Source organism: Chelonoidis abingdonii, chromosome 1, assembly GCF_003597395.2.
Source record: "Chelonoidis abingdonii isolate Lonesome George chromosome 1, CheloAbing_2.0, whole genome shotgun sequence".
Classification (NCBI taxonomy): Eukaryota; Metazoa; Chordata; order Testudines; family Testudinidae; genus Chelonoidis; species Chelonoidis abingdonii.
Window position 1 is genome coordinate 373,894,260 of NC_133769.1, and position 10,855 is coordinate 373,905,114.

The 10,855-nt window shown below is 52.1% G+C and overlaps 1 protein-coding gene across 1 annotated transcript in view; it reads right to left on the minus strand.

Annotated features, from left to right (window-relative positions):
• DCHS1 (dachsous cadherin-related 1) overlaps nucleotides 1-10,855 on the minus strand; it is a 136,776-nt gene that overhangs the window by 30,002 nt on the left and 95,919 nt on the right. The window contains exons 12-14 of the mRNA XM_075061880.1: nucleotides 9,438-9,563; nucleotides 8,837-9,046; nucleotides 7,187-8,050 (exon numbers count right to left, since the gene is read on the minus strand). Of these exons, the coding sequence (XP_074917981.1) occupies nucleotides 7,187-8,050; nucleotides 8,837-9,046; nucleotides 9,438-9,563 (1,200 nt within the window). The remainder of the gene's footprint in view (nucleotides 1-7,186; nucleotides 8,051-8,836; nucleotides 9,047-9,437; nucleotides 9,564-10,855) is intronic.

The window sequence follows — 10,855 nt, forward strand, 5'->3', positions numbered from 1 at the left end:
GGGGGGGGCGGTGAGGGGCTGGAAGCCTGGGTTACATCCTTGGCTCACTGTGATAAGTCCATATGTCTCTCTCCTGGAGCCCCAATGACCCCCAACTTTGCTTCCAACTGATGCCCTCGACACTGCCTTCTTGGAACCCACTTTAACCCCATTAACCCTGTGACACTACACCCCATAGTTTTCATAGAGATATTGTTATGATATGAATATGGCATAACTAAGATGTGTTTCATGCAAGACTGGTCATGTGAGATATCATTGGAAACATTATGATTTACTGAATGTGATTATCCTATTTGTATACATGTATCATGTCTGTATCTGAAGTTAGAATATTGACTATGTATCAAAATGCAATCAGTCTTGCTGGTTAGTCAATAAACCATTAGGGAGAACAATAGGTCTCTGAAGATGCTAATCTCCCACCTTCCTGAGAAGCTGCCTGGGATACTGCTTTGACACTGCAGGATCATGTGATCATGTCACCTGGTACTTGACACCATCTTGGACTGCTGGTTATTTTTCCATTAGCAGGGGGTGGGGATCAAACTGGGAAACAAAGGATTCCCGCCATATATAAATCCTATGTAAGGCTGAGGAGTGAGTTAATCAGGGGTCGGTTCTTCACTGAATTCCTGCCCAAGACGACTGTTAAAACACCTAAGACTGAACTGGGGAAGAACTGCACCTGGGTTAGAAGGTGTCTGGCCTGTAAAAGGAATATCTGGAATTCTAAGCTGCAAGCAAAAGAATTTTGTCTTCAAGAACCTCTGCAACCTGCTTAAAACAACATTTAGGTTGAGAAATTACTACTTGTAGCCAGTTTCTTTAGCGTATTAAGCTTAGTTTGTGTGTTTGCTTTATTTGCTCAGTAATCTACTTTGATCTGTTTGCTATCTCTTATAATCACTTGAAATCTATCCTTTCTAGTTAATAAACTTTTGTTTTCTAAAACCCAGTTCGTGAGATTCATAACTTTGGGGGAAGCTGTGCACATCTTCCTCCATATTGAGGGAGGGGGCAGATTTCATGAGCTTGTACTGTACAATTCTCTGTGTGGCGCAAGACAATACAGTTTTGGGTTTACGCTACAGAGGGGGTGTGCACTTGAATGCTAGGCAATCCCCGAGCTGAGTTTTCCTACGCAGAGCTGATCTCAGTGTCTGTGTCTCTCTGCAGTTGAGTGTGTCCCTACCAGTGTGTGTGCTGGAGAAGGCTTGAGGTCCTGGCACTGCAGGACAGGGTGAGGGAGCCCAGGCTGGTGGTACGAGTGGGCTCAGTGGGACCCCAGTACATCAGGTGGCATCCTGGAGTGTGTGTGGGGGTAACCCAACACAAACCCCCTCTGACCTTACTGTTGCCCCAGTTATGTCCCTAGAGCTCCACTGAGCTGACTGGGACATTTGTGCTCCAACAACCAAATCTGCCCCAGCATCCCTGCACAGATAGGAATGGAGGCCTGGCCTGGTTCATGGGACTTGCCCAAGATCACATGGGAATCCTATGATCAAGCAAGGAACTGAAACCAGGTTTCCCAAGTCCAAGGCTAGTATGATAACCTGTGTCCCTGCCCCTAGCCCCCCACTTTTCCCAATTATCCTGGTGTCCTGTGTCCCCTCCCCAGCTACTCCAGTGCCCCGTCCCTGTCTCCAGCATCTCATTGTTTCCAGCAACCCCAGTACCTTGTGACCCTGTACCCAGCCCCCCTTGTTCCTAGTTACCCCAGTGCCCCATGTTCCCATCCCCAGAAGGCCCCTGTGCCCCACTTCTAGAACCCTGCTGTTCTTGGTTGCCCCATGTGCCCCTAGCATCCCACAGTTCCTCAATACTGATGCCCTCTAGTGTGCCAGACTCCACTCTTCAGGAGTCTCACTTTTCCTTCAGGGTTAGCCATGCAGCCTCACCACCTCCTTAGACTGGCCTTCTGGGGCTGCAGCGCTCCTGTTTCACAGCATGAGCTCTGTTCAGCACGTCTCACTGAGACAGACTCCTGCTAGAGATTTGTCCACTCTGCAGGGATTAATGCACCTCACCAAGCACTCGCATGGACACTCAGACAGCGTTGTCACAGCAGTTGGATTTATTAGTCAGTGGCACACAGCACAGGAAGCCCTTCTAAATCCAGAGAAATGAAGATTAAAGCACATACCATCCTGGTCAGCCCAGCACCCAGCCAAGCTGTAGTGAATCCCTTTGTTCAAGCTACAAAGAGTCCCGTGGTACCTTATAGACTAACAGAAGTATTAGAGAATAAGCTTTCATGGTTGAATACCCACTTCGTCAGATGCATGCGTATTCACATATTCAACGACAAAGCTTAGGCTCCAATGCTTCTGTTAGTCTACAAGGTACCACAGGATTCTTTGTCGCTTTTTACAGATCCAGACTAACACAGCTATCCCTCTGATATTTGTTCAAGCTGTGTGTGTCTCTCCATCTGACCTCCTTCGTCAGACTCCAGGTGAGAGACGCTTAAGTTCAATTGACACCTGAGGCTCACAGGAAAAGGTTTTGGGTGTAAAAGACTCAGGGTGTGACATATATGGTTGCCACCACCCTGCTGGAAGAATCTCTCCAGTAATGGGATAAGGTGCAGGTGTTGCTATACTGGATGATTTGTACAAACTTCTTGGGGTGGGTCAACTCTGAGAGATCTGTCCCCACGAGCTGAAAATATGGGTAGTGGACTGGAAGCCTAAGGATCTGTGCAGGGCAGGCTGGTTGGCAGATGAATTTGACAGAAGGCCTGGGTATGAAAAGAGACCCAAAGAGATTGGCCCAGGTCTGGGACCCAAAGAGGGGGTCAAATAGGGGCGCTCCAGAAATGGGACATGAGTAAAGCTGAAGTGTGGTGATGGCTGATGTGATAGCCCTCTCCATGTGAGCTCAGGCCCTGAAATGTAATGTTTGTTGGAAAACAGAGCAAACATGGGCAAAACTGCCAAGGGTTAATGAAATAGTAGCCCAACGGCGCCTTCGAAGGGCTAACCTGGGGCAAGCCAGCTGGAAGGAAGGCCAGATACTCAGGCTGGTGGGGCTGACAGTGTACTTATAGCCCAGGGGGAGGAGGCCTCCAGGTCAGCCCATCTATGGAATGCGATGTTCAGGCCTCTGCTGTCAACACACATGCCCCAGTGTATTTAACTCACAGGGGAGGCAGCCATCACCATATCATCCCTAGAGAGGTGGGTGGGAGGAGGGCCCAGGGCTACCAGAACACAGGTGCTGAGGTGACTCTGGCATGGCCTGATGTGGTGGTCCTGGATCAGTTTGTGCTCAATGAATAGCTGGCGATGAGGAGGGGTGTTCAAACACAGTGAGGTGCTGTAATGAAGATTTCCCTGAAATAGGAATGCCAACGAAGGACACAAAGAGGCTGGGGCCCAGGATCATCTACCAGTGGAGGTGCTGATGGGAAATGATCTGGATGATTGGTCGGATGATGCAGATTGCTCCCTGGTTCTTTCTAGAGCCAGAGAGCACCACCCTGACCCAGGGTCCTGGACTACCAAGCATGTGGCTAATGAGCCTCCACCTTGGGGGAAATATGGTCCCTGAGATGGGGCTGAGCCCGAGACTTTGTCCTGAAGTGAGGAACATAGAACCATGGGATTAGAAGGGACCACAAGGGTCATCTAGGATCATCACTGTTAAGGAGGTTAGACTAGAAACTGAGGCACAGTCAAAGGTTGCTGCAACTCCAGCCCCTACCAGCAGAGAGGGACAGGTCACACTCACTACCCCAAGAGCTGAATTTCAGACTGAACTGCAGAAGGATCCCTCCTTGGAGAAGCTGAGGGCCATGGCTGACCACAGCAGTGTAAAAACCTGTTAAGGAGAATGGCAGGGACAGATTCCTGTGGGAGAAAGGATTCCTGTGCCAGGAATCAGTTCCGACTGGGAAAATTGAACTTTGGGGGGGATCAGGAGACAGTTGGTGATTCCCCAGAGGCACCACTGAAAACTATTGTACCTGGCCCACGATATCCTCTCAGGACATCAGGGGACACAGCACACCTGACAAAGGCTACTGCAGAACTTTTACTGGCCCGGAGTCTTTGACACAGCCAAATAGTACTGCAGGTCCTGCGACCCCTGCCAGAGGATGGGGCTAAGCATAAACAGTGCTGAGACCATTGCCCATCATAAGGGAACCTTTTCAGAAGGTGGCCAGGGACACAGTGGGGCCGCTCAGCAAGGCAACCTAGGCAGAGAAGAAATACATTCTGATGGTGGTAGATTGTGCTACCTGCTACCCAGAGGCAGTAGCTCTGTCCTCCATTGAGGCAGACATGCTTATGACCATCTTTAGCAGAGTGGGGTTCATCTGGGAGGTCTTTACAGACCAGGGGTCCAATTTCATGTCAGCTAGGCTCCAGTGCTTGTGGGAGAAACTGGGGGTCCAGCACACCTGGGCCTCTGCACATCACCCTCAGTCCAACAGGCTGGTGGCGATGTTTAATAGGATCCTGAAGATAGTGCTGAGGACTTTTATGGACCAGCATCTGCAGGACTGGGATAAGTGCTTGCTGTTTGCACCCCACAAATCTACAGGGGTCTTCCTTTTTGAATTACTGTGTGGGCGGAGAGTGAGGGGACCACTGGACATGATGAGGGATGAGTGGGAGGGGAAGGCCTCCCTCAAAGGGGAACCAGTGGTGGACTATGTGCTGTCCTTTTGAGAAAGGCTCACTGATCTTATGGGTTTTGCCACAGAGAACCTAGCCAGGGCCCAAGGAAAACAGGAAGTCTGGTACGACCACTTAGCACATGCCCACTTGTAGAACACAGATGACAAGGTGATGATTCTCATCCTAATGCAGAAGAATAAACTCTAAGCTGCCTGGTATGGGCCTTTTAAGGTTGTCAGACAGCTTAAGGAGGTGAACAACTTGGTGGAACTGTCCAGCTGCGCTCTCAGTCACTGAGTGTACCATGTCAACATGATGGAGCTGTACTTTGACAGGGAAAAGTTGGTGCTGGCCGAGTACGGGCAATGAGACAAGCAGTGGGAGGATCACCTGGCGGATCTTATGCCTGAGATAGGAGATGGCCCTGTGCTGGAATCATTTCCTGTCTCTGACCAGCTAACTCCTGCCCAGCAGGCAGAGATCTGAGCAGTGCTACCTTCTTACCAGCAGCTGTTTTCCAACCAGCCTGGGCTCATTGACCTTGCTGGAGACAGGCGCCAACTCTCCCATCAGGTGTTCCCCATACAGAGTCACTGGGAAAACAGCCCAGGACCTGTAGAGAGAGAGGCTTTAGAGGTGATTCAGCCATCCAATGGCTCATGGGCCTCACCCACGGTGCTGGTGCTCAAGAAGGATGAGTTGAGTCGATTCTGTGTGGACTGTCGGAAGCTCAGTATGGTCACTGTATCCGATGCCTACCCCATGCCTAAATCTGACGAGATTCTAGACAAGTTTTGGGGGGAGCTATTACCTCACCATCATGGACCTTACCAATAGCTACTGGTAAGTGCAATTGGCCCCACATGCCAGGCTGAAATCTGCCTTCACCGCCTTTCTGTGCCTGGTGGATCGGTTACTGAGGGGACTGGAGGACTTTGCCCTGGCGTACATTGACAGGGAATGGCCACCAATGGCCAGGGCCTGCCAAGGTGGAGGAGATCAGAAACTGGCCCAAACCCTAAACCAAGAAAGAGGCCCAATCCTTTATTGGGATGGCGGGGTACTACAAAAGCAGAGGTAGGCAACCTATGGCATGGGTGCCGAAGGCGACATGTGAACTGATTTTCAGTGGCACTCACACTGCCTGGGTCCTGGTCACCGGTCTGGGGGGCTCTGCATTTTAATTTAATTGTAAATGAAGCTTCTTAAACATTTTAAAAACCTTATTTACTTTACATATAACAATACGTTAGTTATATATTGTAGACTTATAGAAAGAGGCCTTCTAAAAATGTTAAAATGTATTACTGGCACACAAAACCTTAAATTAGAGTGAATAAATGAAGACTCAGCACAGCACTTCTGAAAGGTTGCCAACCCCTGTACTAGAGGTTTGAACCCCACTTTTGCTCCTTAGCTGTTCCCATACCTGAACTGTACAAGAAGGGGAAGCCAGACAAGGTGGTCTGGACCAAACAGTGCCAGAGGACTCTCTGGGCACTGAATAAGGCCCTAAGCTGACAGCTGCTTTTGGTAAACCCGGACTTTGACAAGCCCTTCCTGGCGTTCACAGATGAGTGTGGTGCTGATAGAAGTCAATGCTAAGTGGGAGAGACATCCCATCATGCACCTGCTCCCTAGGGAGAAGAACTATGCTACAATAGCGAAAGAAGGCCTGGCCATTGTGTGGGCTCTTAAGAAGCCACCTTTTCAGGTGGCGCTTTACTGTGAATACTGACCACTCCTCTCTGATGTGGCTGCATGAAATGAGTTTAATGCCAAATTTCTAAGCTGGAGTTTGACCCTCCAAGATTATGACATGGAAGTGATTCATGCTAATAGGAGTGAAAATGGTATAGCTGAAACCTTGTCACAAAACAGGGTACCTGAACTTCCCTAGGTCACTTGTTAAAGTGACCCTGCTCAGTGCAGGCTCAAATGGAGAAGGAATGTGACAGTGGCAATTTTTGGTAATATTTTTATGAATTCTATGTGTGCCTCAGTTTCTCCTATATGCTGCATTGTTACCCAGTGGGGTGGAAAAGGACCGTTTGCTTCCAGGGCAGGCTAAGAGACATAGGTGTGGGTATCACACCTGCCAGTCTGGGCCTTGACCATAGGTGCTGACTTCTGCTCCCATTGGTGGGTGCTTGACCCCTCCTCTGCCCCTGGCCCCGCCCCTGCCCCAACTTCACCCCTGCCCCGCCCTCATTCCAACCCCTTCCCCAAAGTCCCTACCCTAACTCCGCTCCCTCCCTGCCCCTATTCCAATTCCTTCCCCAAATCGCCGCCCCAGCCCCACCTCCTCCCCTGAGCGCGCCATGTTCCCGCTTCTCCCCCTCCCTCTCAGCATGCCACCAAACAGCTCCCCAGGCACCCAGATCCAATGTCCAATGCCCGGCCAGTCCCTGTTAACCCTGGGCACCCAGTTCCTATCCCCAGTACCTGGCCATTTCTTATTACCCCTAGCACCCAGTTTCTATCCCTTCATTCTGGCCATTCCCTGCCCAGCCCCACACTGTTCACCCTGTGCCCTGTCTGGCTGGTGGCAGTACCTGTGGCGGCATTCTCAGGTATGGCCACGTCTCTGGTGCTGTGGGGGAAATGCACACCCCGGTAGCTCTCTTCCTGAAGGTAGATCACCACCACACCAGTGGAGGAGAGGGCTGGTTGGCCCAAGTCTGTGGCCAGGATGAAGAGGGTGCGCTGGCGCTGACTGAGAGAGCCTAGGGGCTGCAGCAACTGGATGGCGCCAGTGTAGGAATTGATGGCGAAGCTGGGATTGGGTGTGGCAAACCGGTACAGGATGGAGGCGTTGGCACCTGCATCTTTGTCCTCAGCCTGCATAGTGGCCACCACCTGCTTAGGTGGCGTGTAGCGGGAGAGATTGACGGAGAGTGGGCTGTGCAGGAAGGCAGGCACATGGTCGTTGACATCTCGCACGGTGACTGTGACACGCACGGTTGCACTCTTGGGCTCCCAGGATGCCAAGTCCACGGCTTTGGCCAGGAAGCTGTAAGTGGGGCGGCGCTCACGGTCCAGGGCCTGGGCACTGGTGATGCGCCCACTCTGTGGTTCCATCTGGAACATGCCCAGCGACTCATTGCCCAGATAGTAGGAGACTTGCCCGTTGGTGCCCTCATCTGGGTCCAGTGCCACCAGCTGCAGGACCAGTGCCCCGACGGGCAGGTCCTCAGGCACCTCCACAGTGTAGGCTGCCTGTGCAAAGCGTGGTGCATTGTCATTGAGGTCCAGCACCCGCACACTCAGAGACATAGTGGCACTGCGCTGGGGTGTGCCGTGGTCTCGTGCCACCACAGTCAGCTGGTAAGAGGCCACCAGCTCTCGGTCCAGGCTGCGCGAGGTGGAGAACACACCAGAAGCAGGGTCCAGGATGAAATCCTGGGCAGGGTCTCCATCTGGGAGAGAAGAGATTGGAATGAGAGAACCTCCCTGATATGGCCTGGGGGTGGGGGAGCAAGGGACTCTCCCGATATGGCTCAGCGGGGGTGTGGGAGCAAGGGACACTTCCTGATACTGCCCAGTGGGAGGGGAATGGGAATGATGGACCTTCCCTGATATGGTGCCCTGTAGTTCTGCAGACAGACCCCTGCAGGCAGGGACCCATGGGGCAAATAGAACGGGGTCTCTCCCCTCTGAATCACACAGCAAATGGCCCACAACTGGCACCACCTCAGTGGCAAACACTCCCCCAGTGTAGAGCAGAAGTGGCAAACCCCAACAGGGTGCACAGTCTAGCCCCATCCCAGCACACCCCATGACCAATCCTCTCAGCTGGCCCCCAGGAGCCCCAAGAACGAGGCACCGGAACCAGCTGCAGCTCGAGGGCTCTGACCTGGACCAGATGGCTGGTGCTGCAGACACCTCACCACAGAGCTGTGTGCAAACCTCAGCCCGACGCCCCCGATACAGACTCAGCAGGCACAGACAGGAGAGGATTGGGGAGACTTCAGGAGGAGCAACTGCAGCCAATGTTCACAGCCCTGGAGGCACACTCTACCCTGGAGGCACCCTTGGAGGGGCCTGGTGTGGATTGTACCCTGTGCCCCAGGCGCTGCAGCACACATGGCAGACGGGGTATTAATGCTCATGTCAATGATCTCAGAGAAGGACCCCCATACAGGAGCTGTGGTCGGAAAGAGGAGCACCAGCACAGCGTGAGCCATGTGCCCCATGGCCCTCACCCATCACATGGTACTCCAGGCGCCCGTTCTCGCCCGCATCCAAGTCTGTGGCCCGCAGGGTGTAGAGCGCCACGCGGCTCTGGTTCTCAGGCACCTCCAAGGAGCAGGACTCGCTCTCGAAGAGCGGAGCATGGTCGTTTTCATCTCCCACTAAGATCCGCACTGTCACTTTGGCCAGGTTGGAGGGCAGGCCACCATCCCGGGCATAGACTGTGGGAAGAGAGAGGGGGGTCCTGGAGACCCTAGGTGCCACCCAGGGGGACCACATCCAACGCCTGCAAGGAGCAGCTCCACCATGCCCCATCTCCACCAGCCCGCACCCTGTGCCCAATCCGGGTGCTCTCCACTCTCCCGTCCCTCTCCCTTCCTGCCTCACCCACCCAACACTCTAACACCAAAACCTGAACATTCCTCACTCCCTTTCTCTGCCCCACACAATATGCCTCCTTCCTCCAGCAAACATACTGATTTCCATGCCAGCTGGGAGCCCAGCTGGGCCCCCTCCTACCCCTGCCCCTTAGTTCCTGTTTCCCTTACTGCCACTCTCTGCTTCCCATAGAGTACCTTCCCTCCCTTGCCCAACCCCCAGGTCTGGTCATACCTGTTAGCACGTGCTGCTCCCGCCTCTCCCGGTCCAGGGACTGCATGGTGGTGACAAGTCCAGTCTGTGGGTGGATGGAGAAGGGACCCCCAGAAAGGCCCCCATATGATACATGCCCATTGGCCCCTGCAAGGAGAAACCTCTGGTCTGAAGGGGTAGGTGCAGACAGCTTCTGCAATGGTCCCAGGGCCAGGCCCTCTTTCCACTCCCCTCCACCCTAGGCCTCTGCACCCACTGCACCTCCTCCCACCCGCCCCAGGCCATGCTCCCTTCCCTTTCCTCACAAGGGACTAGTGTGGGAGTTGAGTGGGGAAAGACCTCTAAAGGCATGAGGGAAGGGGTAGAAGTGGAGATGTAAATATCGCAGGCGACCAGCTTGGCTTAACAGTGAAATCCTTGCTGATCTTAAACACAAAAAAGAAGCTTACAAGAAGTGGAAGATTGGACAAATGACCAGGGAGGAGTATAAAAATATTGCTCAGCATGCATAGTGAATAGAACACAGGCCAAATCACACTTTAGTCTGCACTAGCAAAGATGCAATATAACAAATAGTTCTCAGGAGTTACAACAAGAATAAGTCACTGGGTAGGAAAGTGTGGCCCCGCACTGAATAGGGAGGCAACCTTGAAGAGGATGTGGAAAAAGCCAATGTATCTCAACTTTTTTGTCCTGGTCTCCAAATAAATCAGCTCCCCACTACTGCATCGGGCAGCACAGGAGGAAGAAGTGACCAGTCCCTCTGTGGAGAAAGAAGTGGTTCAGGACTATTAGAAAAACGGACAAGCAATCATGGGCTGGATGCGCTGCATCCAGGTTTTAAAGGAGTTGCAGAATGTATATGCAGAGCCATTGGCCATTATCTTGTAACAACCCTGGCAACAGGGAGGTCCAGATGACTGAAAAAGGCTAATGTAGTGCCCTAAAAAAGGGAAGGAGAGGAATTCCAGGAACTACTAGATAGTAAACCCACCCAGCCCTGGAAAAATCATCTGAACAGTCCCAAGAACAATTCTGAAGCACTAGGAAAGGAATGATCAGTAAACAGTCACATGAGTTTCACCACAGCAAATTCATAGCTATAAACCTAACGATTCTATGAAGGAAGATATACTGGTCTGTGATAGGGAAGCAGGGATGGTTCTGACCTTGCAAAGACTTGAAAGCCCACAGATCTTGCCAGTAAATAGAAAATTCTGGAGAAGGACTAAGGTGGATAAAAGCTGGCTTAATGTTGGACCAACGTAGTGACACAATGGTCCATGTCTAGTGGCACTTGTACAAGGGAGTTCCCCAAGGGTCTGTCCGGGCCGGTGTTCAATACTTCATTAGAGATGTGCGTGACTGCAACCCTCAGAATTTCCACATGACATAAACTGTGGAGGAGGGAGATTATCTGGAGGTAGGACAGGAACAGA